The 24,918-nt window shown below is 49.0% G+C and overlaps 2 protein-coding genes across 4 annotated transcripts; one reads left to right on the top strand and one right to left on the bottom strand.

Moving 5' to 3' along the window:
• Nucleotides 1–17,210: 17,210 nt before the first annotated feature.
• Nucleotides 17,211–21,840, bottom strand: LOC144383324 (uncharacterized). Its single transcript, XM_078080409.1, has one exon. The coding sequence runs from the start codon at nt 21,683–21,685 to the stop codon at nt 17,348–17,350; it is 4,338 nt and encodes a 1,445-aa protein (XP_077936535.1). The 5' UTR covers nt 21,686–21,840; the 3' UTR covers nt 17,211–17,347.
• A 33-nt stretch (nt 21,841–21,873) lies between these two features.
• LOC144383328 (uncharacterized) lies at nt 21,874–24,296 on the top strand. 3 transcript variants are annotated; one of them, XM_078080426.1, is made up of 4 exons: nt 21,874–22,642; nt 23,118–23,296; nt 23,990–24,029; nt 24,116–24,296. In XM_078080426.1, exons 1-4 carry the CDS (start codon nt 22,611–22,613, stop codon nt 24,180–24,182), a joined length of 318 nt encoding a protein of 105 aa, XP_077936552.1. In that variant the 5' UTR covers nt 21,874–22,610; the 3' UTR covers nt 24,183–24,296. The 3 variants fall into 3 exon arrangements, with proteins under 3 accessions (XP_077936552.1, XP_077936550.1, XP_077936551.1); XM_078080424.1 differs by lacking the exon at nt 21,874–22,642 and having other exon boundaries at nt 22,860–23,296; nt 24,116–24,215; XM_078080425.1 differs by lacking the exons at nt 21,874–22,642; nt 23,990–24,029 and having other exon boundaries at nt 22,860–23,296; nt 24,116–24,247.
• The last annotated feature ends 622 nt before the right edge of the window (nt 24,297–24,918 follow it).

Genomic DNA, 24,918 nt, shown 5'->3' with positions numbered 1-24,918 from the left:
GGGTCTGTAGCTGAAAGTTTCGCGAAGCTGAAAAGTCTGAAAGTTGAAGAGTTTAAGAGGATTTGAAAAACGTTGAAAAACCATGTTAAAATATTAATGATTATCCCATACAGCCCTCAAATCACCAACGGGAGGGTGGGAGAGGACCACGGGATGGGAGGGAGGGAGCCTGAGTCGGGGAGCGGGGACTGGAGGGGGGATCGGGGGAAGGAGTCTCTGGGCCGGGACTGGAGGGGTCGGGGGAACGAGTCTCGGGGCCGAGATACATATATATATATATATATATATATATATACATATATATGTATATGCATATATGCATATGTGTATGTGCATATATATGTATGTATGTATATACATATATATGTATATACATATATATGTATGTATATATACATATACATATATATATATATATGTACACATATATGTATGTATGTATATATAAGATCTCTGAGGCATATATATATATGTATATTGTAATAGGAAAATAATATGTGACCCTTTTAAATGCTTCATTTGTATAACCAGTTTATTAGTTGCAAGTGCTTAGATCACAAAGGCCCTGACATAAGCACTGATGTCTCCCACTTCGATTAGATGGTTCCAAATCATAGCTGTAGAGATGGAACAAAGTGTTTGTTATGTCTATGACCACCTTTGTTTTAGCATGTTGGGAGAGCAAGGACACGGTCAAAGAACTGACGTGTCTCACATGGACAAGATGTTCCCAGTACCCTGGCTGTAGAGACTCAACAAGATGGTCAAAGGTTTCTGTTGACGCCACCGATATCTAAACTTAGGTATAAGAACTGCCTCGATGTGTTGGGGGCAAAAAGGAGGTTCTTGACAGTCTACTGACCACGTAGCTGTTGTGACCCTTTTTCCCTTGCAAGGAAATAAACGGAGAAAAGACATACTTGACTCAGAGCCTTTCTTACTTAACGATTGTCTGTGCAAAATCTTCCACCACAATTTGTTATCAGAAGTGGGATCGTTTGAAGCTCCGTCGGGACTCCGAGGACGTCCGGGAAGGGACCCCTTCAGGATCCACCAAAACGTGATTCTGCCCTATACCTCATCACACTCAGAGAGAGGGGACCGGCGACCAAAAGAGACCTGATTGGTTTAAACACGATCCGATGAGGAAGATTTTCACACGAATCGGGTAAGTTGATATTCTGATTTTCAAACGGGGTTTTCTGAATTATAACGGGTGATAACAGATTACAAAGACGGGTATTTAGTCCTTTTTTTTTAAATTATTTTTTCTCTCTTAGAAAATCCAAATTTCGGTTATTTGATTGGGCTTCTAATGATGACAACTTGTCTTTTTATCCGGTTATTTGAAAAATGTGTATAAAATTATAAGAGTAATTATACAGTATTTCTGGTTCATCAGCATCCAACTTTTTACTGAGGAAGACAGGGAGCAATGTGCGTATTCCGATTGTATTCAGACTAACACTCTGAAAACGCATAATTGTGACCCTTGACCCATTGTGGATCTGATGAGAAGGAAATATGGAGATTAATCTCTAGAGTTTTTGCCCGAGTGGTCAAAAGATTTTGGGTTCCCTGCAAATGGTTCTTTCAGTAGAATAAAACTGAACATGCTTAGAGGGAAAAGAGAAGGGTATAAAAACTCAGAGGGTGATAAAAGGCAAAGACTTGGAGAACATTGAGAAACAAAGTAAATGGTTGAAATGGTGGGAGGATGAATGTGTTAGGAGGTGAACAGAGGACCCAGATGCAGAGGTGCGGGAAAAATGTCTTTTATTCTTCCCAAACTCGAACTAAGGGGGCTGCCGTCAGCAGACGCAGTCCGGGACAAAACTTAAAGTAGATCTCGAAAAAAGACAACGCTGGATTGGTAACACAGGGACAAGGCAGCGGTTGTTCCTCTCTCCAACCTCGAGCGTGGCGGCGCATTTCCAAGCGCTTCTCGAGACGGATAGCGAGCTCCACCAACTGGTCGAGCCGATCAGGAATCTCACGGGCATATATCTCCTCCTTAAGGGCAGAGTTAAGACCCTCCAAGAAGTGAGCAACCAGGGCTGGTTCGTTCAAGCCAGATGAGATGGCCAAAGTACAAAACTCAATGGCGTAATCTGTAACTGGACGTCTACCCTGTCGAAGCACGGCGAGGGCTCGAGAAGCCTCCTGTCCGTGGACGGATCGGTCAAACACCTTGATCATCTCCTCCTTAAATAACTCAAAGCGCTCAGTCAGATCCGAATCCATTCACCAGACGGCAGTTCCCCACTCGCGCGCCCTCCCCTTCAACAGGGAGATAACGAAAGCGGTGCGCGCCGAATCACGTGCATAGGTGGTTGGCTGCAGGGAAAAAACGACCTCACACTGCGTGATGAAAGAGCGGCACTCAGTAGGTTCACCGACATAGCACGGGGGATTGTTGATCCGGGGTTCAGCAGAACCTCCGCGAACACTGGGGGCCTCCAGCTGGAACTGGAGCCGTGATGACATGTCTGAAACTTGGGCGGAGAGACTCTCCACCACACGGCGTGTCTCGGAAATCTCCCCATCATGTCTTCCAAGAAGCGCTCCCTGGGCCTCGATCGCCGAGCGAAAAGGTGCCTCCTCCGCTGGGTCCATCTTAGTCAGACTGTTCTGTTACGAGGTGAACAGAGGACCCAGATGCAGAGGTGCGGGAAAAATGTATTTTATTCTTCCCAAACTCGAACTAAGGGGGCTGCCGTCAGCAGACGCAGTCCGGGACAAAACTTAAAGTAGATCTCGAAAAAATACAACGCTGGATTGGTAACACAGGGACAAGGCAACAGCTCAGCGTTCAACAACAGTCTGACAGGGGAGTAGAGAAACAGTGGTTAGAAATAGTCAAACAAATTAAGCAGTGAAAGAGGTTAGTTGAGAATCAGTGTGAGAGTTGATTGCTATGGAAAGCGGCTGTGGGCGTTTAGGGCGAGTGACAGCATGAATGGGAATGAGGAGGTGTGTTAATGAGTATCAGCTGGGTGTAAGTGTGTGTGAGTAGAAAAACAAAACAAGGAGGAATCCGGATCATGACAGAATGTGAATGTAGAGAAAGGAAACAAATGGCTAAAGAATTGACATGCGCAAAAACCACATTGGTTGAAAAACCAGTTCCAAATGTTATTGAACAAAATGGCCGATGTGCTTCTTCTCCCTTGTATCCGTGTCTCACAGGGGCTGGCGGCCCTCTCCTCAACACATGCCCACCACCGTACCCTGCTTCATCTGCGAACCAGCAACCTTCGTCTGCATGGTCACAAGCTCAAAAAGTTCACTACACCCGGCAGAGGGAGGAAAAGGAAGCGGCAGTGAAAGCAGCACAGGAACGACTCCTCGGCGAAGAGGAGGAAAAGAGACAGGCTGCTCTCCTCACTCAATCTCGCTCTCCAGGAGCAACCGGAGGGGACACTTCTGCCATCAACAAACTGATTGCAGAGCAACCATCTACATCAGATGTTTTTCCCCCTCTTTCGCCCCTGAGGGAGTTCCCCCGGATGCAAAATCTGTGCTCCAAACCCCAATGATTCAAGTACCAGGACACTCAAGTCCCATACTTGTTTTCCGGCCATGGACTGATACGGACATTAGAGCTGCAATGGCTCATCTCCCACCGATACAACACTCGGGAAGACTGTTTGCTGAAGCATTCATGGACTTCTGTAAGCCCAACTTTGCTGAAATTCGACGTGTTCTAATGAGTCACGTGGGTCCGACTCACTACCAAAAGCTCAACCAGCTGGTTGCAGGAGACACCAGTGCGGCCGATGATGAATGGAGTTCAAATCAAAATAAGCCGTACAGAGACGCACTCACGGCTTTGAGCGACGGCATAAGGACATTGTTCCCTGACAAAGTGGATATGACTCCCATCAACAATACCAAGCAGGCAACAGCTGAGTCCGTCCATGATTACTACCAAAGATGATCACAGTGTTTGATCTTAACAGTGGCATTCCACAACCCGCCGTGTTAGGAGACGCTCTGGGGACATGGGAATCACACCTGAAGAATGCTTTCATGAATGGACTATTGCCCGACATAAAAATGAATGTGCAGCGTTCTGTTGCTGGAATAGAAGACTCGCGACTCGCGGATGTAAAGAAACATGCTGCGCTGTGGCGAACAAGGACATTGGCACAGAGAATGTCCACAAAATGCACCTCGTAGAGGATGGGGGGGTGGACTGGCCAGACGAGGAAGGGGTGGCAACGCACATTCCGATTGACGTGAGGCGGAGGGGGAGAAGGCTGCATGTGAGGGGGAGACGGCAACCATGCTGAGGCCTCACATGATAAGGGAAGTAAAACACACACACACCGCAGCCTGCAATGAAGAAATGCTTTCTGCACGCACACTCACACTCACACACACACACACACCGGAGCAACAACAAGCTCTCATGGACATCACAGAGCAATTGAGAACACAACAAAAGCTTTCACTTAAACACACATTTTCAGGAAAATCATTTGAAAATATGCCCACCACTATGGTGCAAATTCAAGGGAAACTTTTATCGTTTTTGGTTGATTCGGGGGCTACACATTTTGTAATACAACAAAAGTATTTTCCAGGTCAAAAACTTAGTGGAAAACAGGTTTTCTCACAAGGAGCTTCAGGGATGACTATTGTAGAGAGATTTACGGCACCTATGACCAGTACACACACTGACTCAACTGACCCTGAACCAGACATCACAGTAAAACATTCCTTTTTGCTGTCCTCTTGCTGTCCCATTAATCTAATGGGAGACCTCATGTGTTCTTTCAGCATTAGCCTCATCTCCACTCCTACAGGGTTGCAAGTGGTGAGATGCAGAGCCATTGACCAGATGGCAAAGACAGTTATGAGTGATCCAATGTTTGTGTACCAGTGGTGGCTTCCGGTTGACTCACAATCAGAACTGTCCCACCTGGCAGCATCACGCATCCAGCCTGAGGCAGAGTGCATGGATGCTTCATATCTCTGCACAGCTCATGTGTCACATGGGCCAGATAAGCAATATGATGCATTATTTCTACAGGATCTGAATGATCAAATTGCATGTATGACATTGTTTTGGTCCACACTTAAATGCAGATTGGGAGGCTACACCAGATCCAATTGTGATGCGCTCTCCGTCGACAGGCTTCTTTAAACAGCCATTCGCATTTTGCACACCTGCTCTCAGATCTGTTTATGTCATGGATGAAAAAAAAACATATTTTCTGACACACACACTGATACATTTTTGACTTATGTCTCCTCTATTTCTCCTGCCCTCAGTTCTGTTCCAGACACCTTGTGGGCAGCGCATAAATATGACGTGGGACTCATCAAAAAATGTCAACCTGTGGTCATCAGTCCTCGATCAGACTTCCGTCCCCACAAACATCAATACCCACTGCGCCAAGAGGCCATTGACGGTATAACATCGGTGTTCAACTCCCTCTTAAAGGCCGGAGTCATTGTTCCATGTCCTGACTCGCCGGTAAGAACACCTATTTTTCCAGTTAAAAAGATCAGAGATGCAGGCAAACCAACTGAGTGGCCCTTCGTGCAGGACCTAAATGCAGTTAATGCAGCCGTCCACGCACGAGCCCCAAATGTTCCCAACCCTTACACCATTATGGCACAGGTTCCACCTGATGCTCGATGGTTTTCCGTGGTTGACCTCTCAAATGCTTTTTTCAGTGTCCCTGTGGACATTGACAGTCAGTTTTGGTTTGCGTTTAATTTCAATGGCAAGCCTTACACTTTCACACGCTTGTGTCAGGGCTACACAGAATCACGTACGATCTACAACGAGGCACTCAGGGAAAGTTTGAAGAGCCTCACTTTGTCTCCAGGAACAGCTCTTTTGCAGTATGTTGATTGACTATTGGCGGACTGTGGTGGCGGGCGTGGTTTTGGCTCAGCTGCAGGGGGGGACTGAGAAGGGAGTGGTTCAGGGAACGGTGCCGGGGGAGGCAATTGGCCTCAGCTGATGTGAATCAGTAATCAATATACTTCTCTTAAGTAGGAGAGATCCGGCGACAGCAGGGGAGCGAGGCGAGGAGGCTGGAGCCGGTGTTGTTGTTGTGTGTGTTTGTATGGAAATACGAATAAAAAACCATTTACAATGGACCTGACTGCCTCGTGCCCGTCATTCCAAGACCCCCCCAGAGGACCAACCTGTTACAGTGGCGCCCAACTTGGCTGGGGGGAGGAAATGACGGCTGACGGACACCGGCAGGGGATGCCGACCCAGCCGCTTGTGGCGCTCGGCCAGATGATCGGAGAGCTGGCGGCCGTCCAGAAGGAGCAGGCAGAGGCTAACCGGCAATTCCTGGCGGCGCTCCAAGCCCAGGTGGAGAGACAGGCCCGGGCGCTGGAACAGCTGGTGCCGCAGCCCGCGGCCGCGCCGCTGACGCAGAGATCCGCTGCGTTCGCCGGGCTCACGCTGCAGCGAATGACTGGGGACGACGACGTCCAGTCATTCTTGGAGACCTTCGAGGCGGCGGCGGAGGCGTGCGGCTGGCCAGGGGGGGAGTGGCCGGTCCGGCTTTTACCTCTCCTGACCGGGGAGGCGCAGATCGCGGCCATGGGGCTGCCACCGGCGGCGCGGCGTGACTACGCCACCGTTAAAAAGGCTGTGGTGGACAGACTGGGGCTGTCGCCGGAAGACCACCGCCGGCGATTCCGCGAAGCCAGGCTGGGGCCCGGGGACCGCCCGTTCGCGTTCGGCCAGCGGCTGAGAGATGCCGCCGCGAGGTGGCTGCAGCCAGACAGCGCTGGAGGCGTCCAAGGGGTGTTGACGCGAGTGGTGCTGGAGCAGTTCGGGGAGGGGCTCCCGGCCAGGACAGCGGCGTGGGTCCGGTGCCACCGTCCGACGACCCTGGAGGCAGCCATCACCCTGGCGGAGGACCATCTGGCGGTGCATCCCAACGGGCAGAGTGACTGGGAGAATTCGCCAGCGTTGGCCGGACCAGGAGCTGCGCCGCGACCCAGGCCGGCTCCGCGGCTGGTGCCTTTTTCCCCTGCCCACGACCCACCGACCTCGGGGAACTCGAGCACCCTTCCCGACCCCCAGAGAGGTTCTCAAGCGCCGGGGCAGGAGTGTTGGAGGTGCGGGCGGCTCGGTCACCTCCGGGGAGAGTGCCCGCTGAGGGAGGTGGGACAGGTGATCCGAGTTGCCGGCGTTCCGGCACCCTCCCCCGGTCCGGGAGCGACGTACCGCGTTCCGGTAAGAATCCAGGGGGGTACACGCCAGGCGATGGTGGATTCGGGCTGCACGCAGTCTATGATTCATCAGAGCCTGGTTCGTCCGGGGGCATTGGTGGAGGCAGACCGGGTGAGAATAAGGTGTGTGCATGGGGATGTTCACGAGTATCCTGTGGTATCGGTGGAAATTAGATATGCGGGGAAAAAGCATAGAATGAAGGTCGCGGTTAGCTCCCACCTGACGCACCCCGTCATTTTAGGTACAGATTGGCCGGGGTTTGGTAAGTTAATGGGCGGGGCTACGGGGGTGCGTTCACGACCGACAGGGTTATGCGAGATGTGTGCTGTGCTCAGCGGTGACGCGGGGTCGTCCGACGCTGCAGACGGGGAGGGGGAGCCAGCGGAGCCTCCTGTAGAGACTCCGCCGGCTCCAGAGTTTCGCTCCATGGAAGATTTTCCACTCGAACAGTCTCGTGACGATACCCTACGCTCAGCCTACGACCAAGTGATACGTATTGATGGTCACCTGGTGCGCCCTGACGCAGCGCAGTCATTTCCGCACTTTTCATTGATTAGGGACAGACTGTATAGAGTGAGTCGTGACACTCAGACGGGGCAGGAAAACACACAGTTGCTGGTGCCAAAAAGCCGCCGGGAAATTATCTTCCAGGCGGCTCACTATAACCCGATGGCTGGTCACATGGGATACGAGAAAACGCTAGACCGGATAATGACCCGATTTTATTGGCCAGGCATCCGGGGGGACGTGCGCCGCCGGTGCGCGTCCTGCCCGGAGTGTCAGTTAGTGAACGCTCCGGCCATTCCGAGGGCGCCGTTGCGTCCTCTGCCGTTGGTGGAGGTCCCGTTCGAGCGGATCGGCATGGACCTCATCGGGCCGTTTCACCGGAGCGCACGCGGATATCGCTTTGTGTTGGTTCTCGTGGATTACGCAACGCGGTATCCGGAGGCAGTGCCGTTGCGCAATATCTCTGCAAAGAGCGTCGCGCAGGCTCTGTTTCAGGTCATCTCCCGAGTTGGAATCCCTAAGGAGATTCTGACTGACCAGGGCACCTCGTTCATGTCGCGCACACTGAGAGAACTTTACGGGTTACTGGGCATTAAGTCCATTCGTACGAGCGTGTACCACCCGCAGACAGATGGGCTGGTGGAACGCATGAATAAGACTCTGAAGTCCATGATCCGTAAATTTATTAGCGACGATGAACGTAATTGGGACCACTGGCTTGACCCTCTGTTGTTTGCAGTGCGGGAGGTCCCCCAGGCCTCCACGGGATTTTCTCCCTTTGAACTTTTGTTTGGCAGGACGCCGCGGGGGGTGCTGGACCTGATTAAAGAAAACTGGGAGGAAGGTCCGAGCCCCTGCAAAAATGAGATCCAGTACGTCCTGGACCTGCGAGCAAAACTCCACACACTGGGCCAGATGTCACGAGAGAATTTGCTGCAGGCCCAGGAGCGACAACAACGGCTGTACGACAGAGGGGCCAGGCTGCGACGATTCACACCGGGAGAAAAGGTACTTGTATTGCTTCCTACTTCCAACTCTAAACTCCTAGCCAAGTGGCAAGGGCCCTTCGAGGTCACACGGCAGGTGGGGGACGTCGACTACGAGGTGGTGCGGTCTGACAGGGGCGGGGGTACACAGATATACCACCTGAACCTCCTGAAAGCCTGGAGGGGGGTGGAGTCCGTCTCTCTGGTCTCTGCGGTATCTGAAGGGGAGGAGCTGGGGCCGGAGGTTCCAAAAGCAGGTAATCATACCTCGCTCCCTCGAGACGCTCATCTCTCCGAGAGCCAGAGGGCGGACGTTGCCAGGTTGCAGGAGCGGTTTGCTAATGTGTTCTCTCCCTTGCCAGGCCGGACCGACCTCATAGTTCACAGTATCGAGACGCCCCCGGGCGTGACAGTGAGGTCTCGACCCTACAGGTTGCCCGAACACAAGAAAGAAGTGGTTCGGAGGGAATTGGCGAGTATGTTGGAGTTGGGGGTAATAGAAGAGTCCAACAGTGCCTGGTGCAGCCCCATCGTCCTTGTGGCTAAGAAGGATGGATCTGTACGGTTCTGCGTGGACTATCGCAGGGTGAATGACGTGTCACGGTTCGATGCCTACCCAATGCCCCGGGTCGACGAACTCCTGGACCGGCTAGGCACTGCACGTTTCTTCACGACACTGGATTTAACCAAGGGCTACTGGCAGATTCCTCTGTCGCCAGAGTCCAAGGAGAAAACGGCATTCTCCACCCCGTACGGTTTGTACCAATTTACCACACTTCCCTTTGGGCTGTTTGGGGCCCCGGCCACGTTTCAGCGTCTCATGGATCGGGTGCTGCGTCCGCACGCGGCATATGCTGCCGCTTACCTGGACGACGTGATTATCCACAGCACCACCTGGGCGGAGCATGTGCGGCAGGTGGGCGCGGTGCTGGAGGCGCTGGGACGGGCGGGGCTCACCGCCAACCCGGGGAAGTGTGCGGTTGGACGGGTGGAGGTACGGTATTTGGGGTACCACTTGGGGGGCGGGCAGGTGCGCCCTCAGGTGGACAAGACCCAAGGCCCAAGACCAAAAAAGAGGTGAGGCGGTTCTTGGGGCTGGCGGGGTATTACAGGCGGTTCATCCCCGGCTTCGCGGACCTCACCAGCCCCTTGACCGACCTGACCCGGAAAGGTGCGTCAGATCCGGTCCAGTGGTCGGAGCAGTGCCAGCAGGTGTTTGAGAAGGTAAAACAGGCTCTCTGTGGGGAACCACTCCTTCATACTCCTAACTTCTCTCTCCCCTTTATTCTGCAGACCGACGCGTCGAACAGGGGGCTGGGGGCCGTTTTGTCCCAGGAGGTGGGGGGGGTGGACCGCCCCGTGGTGTACATCAGTAGGAAGCTGGCCGAGAGGGAGGCCAGGTACAGCACAGTAGAGAAGGAGTGCCTGGCCATCCGGTGGGCGGTCGACTCCCTACGCTACTACCTCCTGGGACGCTCATTCACCCTCTGTTCGGACCACGCCCCGCTCCAATGGCTCCACCGCATGAAAGATGCTAACGCCCGGATCACTCGGTGGTATCTGGCTCTACAGCCTTTTAATTTCAAGGTGGTCCATAGGCCGGGGGCGCAGATGGTCGTGGCGGACTTCCTCTCCCGCCCTCTCGAGGGCGAGGGGGGGGAGTAGGTTCGGCCGGATGGCTCCCCGGCCTAAGTCGGGCGGTGGGGGTATGTGGTGGCGGGCGTGGTTTTGGCTCAGCTGCAGGGGGGGACTGAGAAGGGAGTGGTTCAGGGAACGGTGCCGGGGGAGGCAATTGGCCTCAGCTGATGTGAATCAGTAATCAATATACTTCTCTTAAGTAGGAGAGATCCGGCGACAGCAGGGGAGCGAGGCGAGGAGGCTGGAGCCGGTGTTGTTGTTGTGTGTGTTTGTATGGAAATACGAATAAAAAACCATTTACAATGGACCTGACTGCCTCGTGCCCGTCATTCCAAGACCCCCCCAGAGGACCAACCTGTTACACGGACATAAAATGAATGTGCAGCGTTCTGTTGCTGGAATGGAAGACTCGCGACTCGCGGATGTAAAAAAACATGCTGCGCATGCGCAATCCATGGACATAGAGAGAACTGACCACGAGGGGAAAATGCATGTTGTAATGTACATCCGGCACAGGCGAGATCGCAAAGGGGAATGAGCGAGCAGACTTAGCTGCAAAAGCGGCTGCTAGACGTCCTCTTCCCAAACCATCACGCGCAGTTCCTGCCATGTGTTCTCTTCCCTCCTCTCTTGCAGCCGTGCAGTCCCTCTCTACTTCAGATGAGAGACGTTTTTGGTCCTCCTCAGGCTCCAAATTCATAGACGGCATCTGGTATGGTCCGAATGGTAATCCATGCTTACTTAAACATTTCTTCCCTCACTATGCGAAATTGACTCATGGGTTAGACCATGTGTCAAAAGGGGGAATGTTAAGTATCATTGAGGCAACATGGTTCACAAAAGGCTTTGCAGCTTACGCACGAAGGTTCTGCCAAGCATGCATCACATGTGCAACTCACAATGTAGGTCGTTCAGTACAGGTGTCACATCATGCAGCACATCCACCGCCTGCAAGACCGTTTGAACATGTAATGATGGATTTTGTGGAACTCTCCCCATCGGAAACACTGTCTTGTAATGGTAGACATGTGGTCCAAATGGGTTGAGGTGTTTCCCTCCAGTAAGCAGACAGCCTCCACAGTGGCTAAAGCCTTGATTTCAGAGATCATTCCCCGCTGGGGAATCCCAAGCAAAATTTCTAGCGACAATGGTTCACATTTTGTCAACCAAGCAATCACAGAATTAAGTGCATACCTGGGTATTGACTTAAAAACACACTGCGCATACCATCCAGCTAGTGGAGGAGCGGTAGAGAGAGAGAATGGAACATTGAAAACAAAACTGGCCAAATGTTGCACAGACACAGGTCTATCGTGGACAAAAGCACTGCCCTTGGTTCTGATGTACATGCGGATGAGGAAACGAACACGCAGCAACCTAAGCCCATTTGAAATCCTTTTCGCAGTTCCTCCCCATATAGCTGTGGAAGCTCCAGGAACACCACTCCCTTCCACCACAATGTGCGAGAATGACATGTTAACCTATTGCATTCGACTGTCTTCCACTTTGTCTGATGTAAGAAAACAGGTTGTAGCTGCACCTCCAAGAGAAGCAACGGGTCCACTACACCGTCTGCAACCAGGTGACTTTGTGGTGGTGAAGGACTTCAGGAGGAAAAGTTGGAAAGCTAAACGGTGGCAGGGTCCATTCCAGATTCTCCTGGTCACCCAAACAGCGGTCAAGGTAGCTGAAGGGGCAACTTGGGTCCACGCATCCCATTGCAAGAAGGTTCCAGATCCAGTACCAGCAGTGGGCTCAGGCGACCCTACCTCCACAACAAGTGTCAATCAACCGACACCACCGATCCAGTGACCACGGACGGGCAGTTGACCGACAGACACACAGTGCATTGTGATCTGTGTTGACTGTCTACAACGCGGATGCCTCACAAGAAAGAAGGTTGGCAGACTCCACATCCCAACGTGTACCTGCGGACCAACACAAGAAGAAGAACACGGCCAGGACCCCTCCACATAGACACAGTAGTCGTTTGTGCCACGACAGTTTTATTCATATTATTGCTTGCTTCAGTTTCATTATATCTCAGCATCTTTTTGTGATTCCGTAGTCCGCTGCCTAAAGAGTGGTTCTCTCTTATCATGGAACGACAGCGTTCATGGAACCCCCTCAGACGACTGGAGGGGACTCGTGTAACCATGTGTTTATTTGCAGGTGTCACTCTATTTGTGTTGATTCCATATTTTGTCCTCCACCAGAAACATTTAGACGACTTACTTGACCGACGCAACAACTCAACTCACTCTAACTCGACCATTCGCAACCGCACCAAGCGAGCACTGACCTGACAACCGGTTTGAAAATGTGATAAACCCATTGAACAAATATTCTGCAAATATGTGGAGGTGCTATACTCAACACGTAGCGACAAAAGAAAATGCTTCCGACTGTTACGTAGGTTCTCCGCTACCCATCAGCACTAATCAACCACGGCTAGCCGTAGCCCCCCTGGGGAAGTCTGAAGGATGTTTCTGCGGGCTCTCGGTTAGTGGGTGGTATGTGCCCCCCATTGTCCTGTATATATCCAACGATAGCGACAAAGACTCTTTGTTTATTTATGAGTTATCCCCATGGGAAACGATAGATGATTTGGACTGTGCACAATATCACGATATCAAACGATACACGGCTAACCAACCGTCTACATTCGCCCTCCAGGCTCAGGAAAGCCCAACACGGTTTCCTCTCTGCTATGCTCGCGATGGGACACATCCAGTGGGGAAAACAGACCCTGCAAGGTGTGACACGATCCTCATTGCAGGAAACCATGCGTTTAATGATTTAAATTGCAATAAAGACCATTTCCCACCTTTCCGAAACGACTGCGCCAAAAACCAAAACAGGAGCTTTTGCCAAGCTAAGGGCACTGCAGAAAGGGCCGCAAAAGTGCCCATTCATCTCCAAAAATTGTCGTGTTCTGGCTGGACTTTCACTCCAGGAAATCCACGAGATTGCCCGCCCAATGTTAATTGTTCTGTTTTCCATTTCGCTTTCCTCCCTGGGAAGAACGGTACTTATCCAGTGACCGAGGGATGGTGGCTGTGTCGCACCACCCTCCGCGTGTCTCCCCCCCCTCAGTGGAGCGGAATATGTACTACTGTTCGCGTTACTGATCATACTTTTATTCTCACAGCTACAACAGGGTCAAGCAAACGACCAAAACGAATGGCCGCACTGGACACTGGCCTTAACCCGGAAGTCAATTTTGCACCACACAACTCAATCTGGGGCAGCGATGTGCCTGACGAGTTCAAACACGCCAGTACGTCAGTTAAAGTTTTGTGGGGACTGTTTCCATGGACAGGAGTGGGAAAAAACACGCCACGACTGGAAACCGTTGATTACCGTTTCAAAAGCTTTGTAAACATGACTCTAGCTGGCCTTAAGGGTATTCGCGAGGAAATGACCGCCATGCGTTTAATGATTATGCAGAACCGCATGGTACTAGACCAATTGACCGCTACCCAAGGAGGTGTTTGTGCTATCATAGGAGAATATTGCTGTACGTTTATCCCTTAAAATGACAAAGGCGAAGGCATTATCCATCAGGCGATACAAAACATGACAAAACTTCAGGAATCTATGACAAGAGACAAATCTCCCCCCCCAGATTGGCTCACACGGTTGTGGTATTCATGGAAAGGAACACTAATACAAGCAGCTACTATCCTCTGTGTTCTCTTCGCATTCGTAATTTGCGGTATCCCATTGATGTGTCATACGATTGCCCAACTCTTGAAGAAACAAATAGCTATGTACAGCCTGGGGTCACCTGATGACTCACCACCAAACTTGTTCCCTAGACGTGACTCTGACGATAACCCCAACAGTGACTCGGACTCCCTTGACGAGCTGAACACTTACGACCTCGACACATACGCGTTGTGACATAGTGACACACTGTCTGTGTGCATTCCTGGATTTCTAAATGTTTTTTGTTTCACAGTAGCTTGCTAAAACAATGAGAAATAACATTCTCACAAAAACAGCTTTTATCCCTGCATTTATTAGTATGTAACGTAAATAGGATTGATATAATGACCTTTCCACAATATTCTATATCTGTATTGTGTGAAAAGGAATCAAGTTCCGGTATTGTGATTTAAACATGTTTTCATTTCTTTTTTATTTCAATACTGTAAACATGACATCCGGGGTGTAACGCTCAAATCCTGTGAGAAGGTTTCCAGTCTTTATCTTCTCCTAACAGATTTCTTCCTATTTTCCCATTTCGGAGGGGTTTTTTAGGGAGTTTTTGTTCTGTGGCAGGCAAAGTTTTGTGAGCGATGTTCAGATGTTCATGTATTGTGATAATTGATGAGGTAAATATCAGATGGTACATTTTTTGAGTAGGCATTCTAAATTGATTGCATAGTTTGTGATTATTATGTAATCAAAAGAGTGGAATGTAATAGGAAAATGATATGTGACCCTTTTAAATGCTTCATTTGTATAACCAGTTTATTAGTTGCAAGTGCTTAGATCACAAAGGCATGTATATACATATATATGTATATATACATATATATATACATATACATACATATATGTATATGTATGTATATCAGGAATCAGGAATCAGGAAACATTTATTAGCCAAAATATGTCAAACATACAAGGAATTTGTCTTGGCGGTTAGTGCGCGACAGTAGACAGACAAGACAACAGTGCACAGGTAATAAAATAAAGTGGAATGAAATGCTAATGCAATGGGTTAGTAAGAATAAGGCTAAGGCTATGGGTTAGTATAAAACAGGGGAATAAAGTTAAACAAATTTTAAATATTAAAAAGTTGAAAAATATTAAGCATAAAGTGCACTAACAAACAAGTAACAGACAAGAGACAAAGTGACAAAGTGATGAATTGCAGTTAAAGTGACATGTGCAGTATGAGGGGGAGTGACCGGTGGAGTGTTATAGTCAGGCAGTGGGGGACCGGGCTCTGTTGATGAGCCCGACTGCCGACGGGAAGAAACTGTTCGTGTGGCGGGAGGTCGTAGTCCTGATGGACCTCAGCCTCCTGCCAGATGGAAGGGGCACAAACAGTTTATGTCCGGGGTGGGAGGGGTTGGCCGCGATCTTTTTAGCTCGCTTCAGAGACCTGGAAGCGAACAAGTCCTCCAGGGACAGCAGATTGCAGCCGATCACCCTCTCTGCAGAGCGGATGACACGCTGAAGCCTGCCCTTGTCCTTGGCTGTGGCTGCAGCGTACCAGACGGTGATGGAGGAGCAGAGGATGGACTCGATGATGACCGTGTAAAAGTGGACCATCATCGTCTTTGGCAGGTTGAGTTTCTTCAGCTGCCTCAGGAAGAACAACCTCTGCTGAGCCTTCTTGGTGATGGAGCTGATGTTCAGCTCCCACTTGAGGTCCTGGGTGATGATGGAGCCCAGGAAACAGAAGGAATCCAAAATAGTGACGGGGGAGTCACACAGGGTGATGGGGGAGGGTGGGGCTCTGTTCCTCCTGAAATCCACAACCATCTCCACTGTCTTTAGAGCGTTGAGCTCCAGGTTGTTCTGGCTGCACCACGACACCAGATGGTCAGACTCCCACCTGTAGGCGGACTCGTCCCCACCAGAGATTAGTCCAATGAGGGTGGTGTCATCCGCAAACTTCAGGAGCTTGACGGACTGATGACTGGAGGTGCAGCCGTTGGTGTACAGGGAGAAGAGAAGAGGGGAAAGAACGCAGCCTTGGGGGGAACCGGTGCTGATGGTCCGAGAGGCTGAGACATGTTTCCCCAGCTTCACGTGCTGCTTCCTGTCAGACAGGAAGTCTGTGATCCACTTGCAGGTGGAGTCGGGCACGTGCAGCTGGGAGAGTTTGTCCTGCAGCAGAGACGGGATGATAGTGTTAAAAGCAGAGCTGAAGTCCACAAACAGGATCCTGGCGTAGGTTCCTGGGGAGTCCAGATGCTGGAGGATGTAGTGGAGGGCCATGTTGACAGCATCGTCCACAGACCTGTTGGCTCTGTAGGCGAACTGCAGGGGGTCCAGGAGGGGGTCGGTGAGGGACTTCAGGTGGGACAGGACTAGCCGTTCAAAAGACTTCATGACTACAGAGGTCAGGGCGACGGGCCTGTAGTCATTGAGTCCTGTGATCCTGGGCTTCTTGGGGACAGGGATGATGGTGGAGGCCTTGAAGCAGGCTTGGTACGTGGCATGTCTCCAGGGAGGTGTTGAAGATGTCAGTGAACACCGGAGACAGCTGGTCAGCACAATGCTTCAGGGAGTGAGGGGAAACGGAGTCCGGACCGGCTGCCTTACGGGAATTTAGTCTTCTAAAGAGCCGGTTAACGTCTCTCTCCAGAATAGAGAGGGTCGTTGCTGGTGGGGGAGGGGAAGGTGATAATGATGAAGAGGCGTGAGCACCTGATGGGCTAGGGGAGGGAGGGGAGGGGGACTGCAGCAGGTTGGTGGAGCTGTGGGGGATGGGATGAGGACATTGTCTTTCAAATCTGCAGTAGAACTCATTGAGCTCGTCTGCCAGGCGGAGGTCATTCATGGAGTGGGGGGTTTTTGGCTTGTAGTTGGTGAGGTGTAGAACTCATTGAGCTCGTCTGCCAGGCGGAGGTCATTCATGGAGTGGGGGGTTTTTGGCTTGTAGTTGGTGAGGTGTTTTAGAACTCTCCAAACCGAAGCAGAGTCACTTGCTGAGAACTGTTGTTGGAGTTTCTCAGAGTACAGTCGTTTAGCGTCTATGTATGTATATATATATATATATATATACATACATAGACGCTATACATATACATATATATATACGTATATATATATATATATGTATATAGGTAGGGTCGGGGGAACGAGGTCGGGGGAACGAGTCTCGGGGCCGAGATACATATATATATACACATATATATATGTATGTACATATACATATATATATATGTACATAAATATATATATATATACATATATATGTATATGTATGTATATATGGACAACATACATATACCATTTACCTTGAGCGCTTACCTTAGTTTGCGCGCATGCAGCAGAATAACCGGCTCATCCAGCTTCTTATTCTCTCTGTTGGCGTCCTGTAATCTTTGATAGCAGAGATGATGCAGTTTTCTACTGCGACGTCCCCTAATTTCAAGGACAACAGCACCATTTCTTTATTGCCAATCATCTTCGACAGCTTCTTGAGAATAGTCTTGTTGAGGTCATTGACGTTTTTTTCTGTGAAATCAAAGTGCAGGTTGACTCTTTTCACAATTTTTTCAACAAGGCCCTGTACGAGGACCAGGATTTCACTTCCACTGATGCACCTTTCGCAGTTCTCTAATAACTTTGTAAAGAGCTTCTCCATGATTATCTCCGCCTTTACTCTTTCACTCACTAGCTTGTCCTGTGCAGGTCCTGCAGGCGTCTCTAGAGGAATGCTGCTCTGGTGGTCGACAACCGGTGACGGTGTCAAACTGTTTACTAAAGCACTTCTCATCCTCTGAGCCAGTGGGGCGACCTGAGTTTTCAGCCACCACCGCAAAAGCCCTGTGAAGTTACACACGCTAGACCATATCTCATGGTACATGGTAGCACTTGATGAGGATGCGCTATGGGGGAACGTTAAACTGCCCATCATCCTTTGGAAGAGCATGTTGGTCAGCTTCCGTGGGAGGACCAGGGATTTGATTCTTGGAATTCCCTTCAACATTGAAGGCGTACGCTTCTGTTTTCCAAATTGTGCTTCGTCATCATCCAATCTTAGCAGCTCGGGGATAATGTCCTCTATGTGCTTCATCAATACGGGGCTGCATTCCTTGTCTGAGTCCTTCCTGAATTTTCTCTTCATTTGATCCAGTATGCGATTTAGCCATGTTTTACTAAAGTGCAGTGTAAAAAAGCCCTTGACACTGCTTCCTTGTGTTTTCTTGTATGTCCCCTCTGATTCCTGCAGTTCTTCAAGAACTCCCCGAGGAACAGTTGTTTCCAAGGAGCTGTCGACCTGCAAGTTCTGAAAGTCAGCGTCTGACATGTCGTCCAAGAAAGGAAGCATGGTCTTATTCACCTCCCTCACAATTACTGCTTCCGGAGATTGAATGGTTCCCGTATCAGTCTGGCCGCCTGATGGGACATTCTTGTGGTTGTCAACTGCGTGTGAGGTTTCTGGAGACTCGTCATCTGTCCCATTCAGGTCAGGCACCAGCCTGTCTCTGAAAGTGGTTCCCTGTCTTCGCTCTCGAATTGTGAATTTCAGCTTTGCTGTAAACCTTTTTATCATTTTTAAGGCATGATTAACCATTTCGTTGAGTCTTGTGGGTGGAGTGATGTCCCCAGACAGTAAGGTTTCAGAGGTGTTAGAATTGACTCTGGCTCTAACCTCTTCATTGATCATGCTACTAAACATTTCTGAGCTCTGATCCCTGATCTCGTCTTTGACTTCCAGGACATCTTTGAAGCCTTGCATCACAGTGTCACCCACGTCCTTGACTTCAGACATGTTTCTGGTCCTTAGATTGTTGAGCAGGGCTTCTATCAAGACCGTGAGCATGTTTAATATCATGTCGGCCAACAGCACTTTGGTGGTGCTGTCTGGGGTGCCATTTCGCAACAGTTCAAACTGTCCTGGAGTCAAACTGTTGAAAAAGGACTCAATAAATGGCTTCACGCTGTATTCTGAGTCCTCCATCTTCCCTGTCTGTGATGTTTCTACTCGATTCCTGTTTCTTTGCATATGCACTAGGTTGTCCTGTGCAGGTCCTGCAGGCGTCTCTAGAGGAATGCTGCTCTGGTGGTCGACAACCGGTGACGGTGTCAAACTGTTTACTAAAGCACTTCTCATCCTCTGAGCCAGTGGGGCGACCTGAGTTTTCAGCCACCACCGCAAAAGCCCTGTGAAGTTACACACGCTAGACCATATCTCATGGTACATGGTAGCACTTGATGAGGATGCGCTATGGGGGAACGTTAAACTGCCCATCATCCTTTGGAAGAGCATGTTGGTCAGCTTCCGTGGGATGACCAGGGATTTGATTCTTGGAATTCCCTTCAACATTGAAGGCGTACGCTTCTGTTTTCCAAATTGTGCTTCGTCATCATCCAATCTTAGCAGCTCGGGGATAATGTCCTCTATGTGCTTCATCAATACGGGGCTGCATTCCTTGTCTGAGTCCTTCCTGAATTTTCTCTTCATTTGATCCAGTATGCGATTTAGCCATGTTTTACTAAAGTGCAGTGTAAAAAAGCCCTTGACACTGCTTCCTTGTGTTTTCTTGTATGTCCCCTCTGATTCCTGCAGTTCTTCAAGAACTCCCCGAGGAACAGTTGTTTCCAAGGAGCTGTCGACCTGCAAGTTCTGAAAGTCAGCGTCTGACATGTCGTCCAAGAAAGGAAGCATGGTCTTATTCACCTCCCTCACAATTACTGCTTCCGGAGATTGAATGCTTCCCGTATCAGTCTGGCCGCCTGATGGGACATTCTTGTGGTTGTCAACTGCGTGTGAGGTTTCTGGAGACTCGTCATCTGTCCCATTCAGGTCAGGCACCAGCCTGTCTCTGAAAGTGGTTCCCTGTCTTCGCTCTCGAATTGTGAATTTCAGCTTTGCTGTAAACCTTTTTATCATTTTTAAGGCATGATTAACCATTTCGTTGAGTCTTGTGGGTGGAGTGATGTCCCCAGACAGTAAGGTTTCAGAGGTGTTAGAATTGACTCTGGCTCTAACCTCTTCATTGATCATGCTACTAAACATTTCTGAGCTCTGATCCCTGATCTCGTCTTTGACTTCCAGGACATCTTTGAAGCCTTGCATCACAGTGTCACCCACGTCCTTGACTTCAGACATGTTTCTGGTCCTTAGATTGTTGAGCAGGGCTTCTATCAAGACCGTGACCATGTTTAATATCATGTCGGCCAACAGCACTTTGGTGGTGCTGTCTGGGGTGCCATTTCGCAACAGTTCAAACTGTCCTGGAGTCAAACTGTTGAAAAAGGACTCAATAAATGGCTTCACGCTGTATTCTGAGTCCTCCATCTTCCCTGTCTGTGATGTTTCTACTCGATTCCTGTTTCTTTGCATATGCACTAGGTTGTCCTGTGCAGGTCCTGCAGGCGTCTCTAGAGGAATGCTGCTCTGGTGGTCGACAACCGGTGACGGTGTCAAACTGTTTACTAAAGCACTTCTCATCCTCTGAGCCAGTGGGGCGACCTGAGTTTTCTGCCACCACTGCAAAAGCCCTGTGAAGTTCCACACGCTAGACCATATCTCATGGTACATGGTAGCACTTGATGAGGATGCGCTATGGGGGAACGTTAAACTGCCCATCATTCGTTGGAAGAGCATGTTGGTCAGCGTCCGTGTGATGACCAGGGATTTGCTTCTTGGAATTCCCTTCAACATTGGAGGCGTACGCTTCTGTTTTCCAAATTGTGCTTCGTCATCATCCAATCTTAGCAGCTTGGGGAAAATGTCCTCTATGTGCTTCATCAATACGGGGCTGCATTCCTTGTCTGAGTCCTTCCTGAATTTTCTCTTCATTTGATTCAGTATGCGATTTAGCCATGTTTTACTAAAGTGCAATGTAAAAAAGCCCTTGACACTGCTGCCTTGTGTTTTCTTGTCTGTCCCCTCCGATTCCTGCAGTTCTTCGAGAACTCCCCGAGGAACAGTTGTTTCCAAGGAGCTGTCGACCTGCAAGTTCTGAAAGTCAGCGTCTGACATGTCGTCCAAGAAAGGAAGCATGGTCTTATTCACCTCCCTCACAATTACTGCTTCCGGAGATTGAATGCTTCCCGTATCAGTCTGGCCGCCTGATGGGACATTCTTGTGGTTGTCAACTGCGTGTGAGGTTTCTGGAGACTCGTCATCTGTCCCATTCAGGTCAGGCACCAGCCTGTCTCTGAAAGTGGTTCCCTGTCTTCGCTCTCGAATTGTGAATTTCAGCTTTGCTGTAAACCTTTTTATCATTTTTAAGGCATGATTAACCATTTCGTTGAGTCTTGTGGGTGGAGTGATGTCCCCAGACAGTAAGGTTTCAGAGGTGTTAGAATTGACTCTGGCTCTAACCTCTTCATTGATCATGCTACTAAACATTTCTGAGCTCTGATCCCTGATCTCGTCTTTGACTTCCAGGACATCTTTGAAGCCTTGCATCACAGTGTCACCCACGTCCTTGACTTCAGACATGTTTCTGGTCCTTAGATTGTTGAGCAGGGCTTCTATCAAGACCGTGATCATGTTTAATATCATGTCGGCCAACAGCACTTTGGTGGTGCTGTCTGGGGTGCCATTTCGCAACAGTTCAAACTGTCCTGGAGTCAAACTGTTGAAAAAGGACTCAATAAATGGCTTCACGCTGTATTCTGAGTCCTCCATCTTCCCTGTTTACTAAAGCACTTCTCGACCTCCTCTTACCTATATTTCTAGCTTCAAGTTATGACCAGATGTTACACAACAAAGGATAAATGCGATGACGTGCAACGGTTGCTAGGCTTACCTATATTTCTAGCTTCAAGTTATGACCAGATGTTACACATCAAAGGATAAATGCGATGACGTGCAACGGTTGCTAGGCGACGACTGCGTCACCGACTGACAGCTGATATACTGTCAGAGCGATTATCGTCATTACAAAATGCGTCACAACTAAAGAAGTTAGATGGATCGGACTTTTTCTCAGCTGTGAACGAAGGTGCAATCTGGACATCGCTATTCGTCGCTGACGATTTACTTTGTGTGTGTTCCAATGGACTGGAGGACGCCAGCTAACGTTAGCATCACCGCCAGCGGCCTAATTAAAAAACAAAACTAGACCAAAACATAGCAATCAAACGTGACGTTGAATTGTTAAGTAGCTGTATGAGGTCTGTGTTAAATCAATTCATGCATTCTTTACCTAACGTCATAAAACAAAATATGAAGCGCAGCAGTTAAATCGGAAGTACGCACGTTAGATTTTCAAAGTAAAAGCAGGCGCAACAGAACGCTAATATGATTCGTCTGTGATGCAAGCGTAACATTAGAAGAAAAGGTAATTTATGAATATAAATAAATCATTTGTGGCCAATGGGAGTGCGTCAGCAACAGTAGTTGACTACACGCAGATTCAACTCGTTTCAACGAGGAACTTCGCATCTTCGGGTTCGGGTTCGGGTACGAGGGCGCGGAGGAAGGGCTGCTGTACACAGCGGAGGTGGAGTTGCTGTGCGATCAGGCCTGGGGCAGCGCGCTGGAGGTGCCTTCTGGATCGAGGCTCAACCTGACCGGACTGGGGTTCCTGTCCTGCCAGTCCCACACCGTGATGGAGAACTACTCCTACTTCTTCTTCCTTAGGTGTGTAAGTGCAGAACCTAATTCAAGTACCAACACTCTTTTGGACTCTAAACATTATTTTAACAGTTTATAGACGTTTAATTGTGGTCACAATCAAGTCCATTACGCTGAATAGCAACTAAAAGTTATTTTATCTGAATAGCAACTAAAAGTTATTTTCATTTGTCTGTTTGTTTTGAAGCACTGATCAGTTCTATAAGCAATGGTTAAATATAAATATTTGGTATGCCAAGAGTATTTCCAGCAGGGGAGACTTGAGATTTTTATCTTCTGCATCTTTGATCGCGGTGCGAGTTGTTTTGCAAACGAACATTTTACCTGCAAAGCAAAAAGGCTCATTTAAACATAAATGCATCGGCCTATGCCATTTGCAAAAACATACTTCATTTGCTACAATGTCAGCCAAAACACCAATAATTCCCTCAGCCGCTTCAGCTCCCTCCTCACAGTTTCTTCTGGACAATCTCCTCTGCAGGATGGATGAGAACTACAACATCCTCCCCCACGGCGTCAACTTTCAGGACGCCATCTTCGCCGACACGTCCGACAACAGGCCCACCTTCTCCAGCCTCTTCCAGTTTTCCAACAGCACCCAAGGGAGCCATTCTTTCCACGTCTTCAGTTTCTTAGTGGGGCACACAGGAGGACAACAGGGTAGGATATATTGTTTCCACAGCATCACATACAACATAACGTTTTCAATATGTAGCCTCTGAAAGGCTGCAAAATAACAACAACATATGGCTACTGTTTACAAATCAAGGAATAAATGTATAGAAACAGAATCTGCTGCTTGGTTGGTCTTGTTTCTGTCGAGCCAAATTTGACATTTTATTTCCAACCACAAAAAGACAGCAGGCCTAGAATTTGTGCTCAGTACTGTTGATAGCGATGTATCTCTGCACACAACAAACAGTCCATCAATGAGCAAAGAAAGAAAAATAACGATGCTTGAAAACATGATTTGAAGATCAGCCGACAATTTAGTCAAAGCAATTTCTGAAGACACCAGGACCACAGAGAGCCTTCACATCTTCAGACTAAAGACACACAAGTTCTTCAGACTCTACCTCGACTAAAAGACTAACAAATTGTAGCACTTAAATTGTACTTGTAACGTCACTTATCTATAGCAAATTGTAAATTGGCTTATTAGAGGAAATTGCACTTTCTTGTTTCTTGTTCTTCTGAGTTTGTACCCTATGTTCGAATGCACTTACTGTAAGTCGCTTTGGATAAAAGCGTTAGCTAAATGACATGTAATGTAATTCAAGGAAAATGCCATTATTTAGCTCAACTCAAAAGCACGAGTTTAATGCTTGTGATTTCTGCATCTCGTCCCCACAGGGAGCGTCCTGCAGCCATCTCCATCGCAATCAAGAGCAGGGTGAGGGTGCAGCCTTTTCATTCACACGATGCACTGCCCTTCAGGTGGCAGAATATTAACACCTCCTCTTGTCATGTGTTCTACAGCCAACGCCACGGAGCCGGACTTCAAGTTGAAGGATTGGGTGTTCCTCAACTACACGCAGGGCTGTAGTGGAGGGTAAACGCACATAAACGCCGTTTACGCACCTCTAGAATTTTGGAAATAGCGTTTACGCACCTATAAATAGCGTTTACGCACCTCTAAGTGGCGTTTACGCGTTTACGCAAGTTCCCTGCGCCTTGTAGATCCATCACAACCTCCAACTCTCACTAGACCGGTTTGCAGCCGAGTGTGAAGCGGTTGGGATGATGACTAGCCCCTCTAGATCTGAGGAAATGGTTCTCAGCAGGAAACCGATAGATTGCTTCATCCGGGTAGGGAATGTGTCCTTACCCCAAGTGAAGAAGTTCAAGTACGTCTGGGTCTTGTTTACAAGTGAGGGGAAGATGGAGTCTGAGTTTAGACGGAGAATCGGAGCAGCAGGGGCGGTATTCCACTCGCTTTACCGCACCGGTGTGACGAAAAGGGAGCTGAGCCAGAAGGCAAAGCTGTATGTGCTTTATAGGAAGAGCTCTTGATCAGGTTCTTCTGAGTAGAACTCCAGCAGATAAAATGGGAGTTAAACCCTTATTACTGAAAAGTCGAGTGTAAAACAAAGAACACACATATACAATAAGTGAAGACTTACGGGAAAACAGAAAGATGTGAAAGAGCTGTGTATAATTAGAACAAAGCAAGATTTTTTTCTTTTTTTTTAAAGAACTGTAGCAGATTCAGGTGTTTTTTGTCTGTTCTCTACAGTATTCATGTCCAGTACATATTTTCCCAGACAAAAAAAGAACAAAAC

Source organism: Gasterosteus aculeatus, chromosome 9 (genome assembly GCF_964276395.1).
Source record: "Gasterosteus aculeatus chromosome 9, fGasAcu3.hap1.1, whole genome shotgun sequence".
Classification (NCBI taxonomy): Eukaryota; Metazoa; Chordata; class Actinopteri; order Perciformes; family Gasterosteidae; genus Gasterosteus; species Gasterosteus aculeatus.
This window is presented reverse-complemented; position numbering and strand designations above follow the sequence as displayed.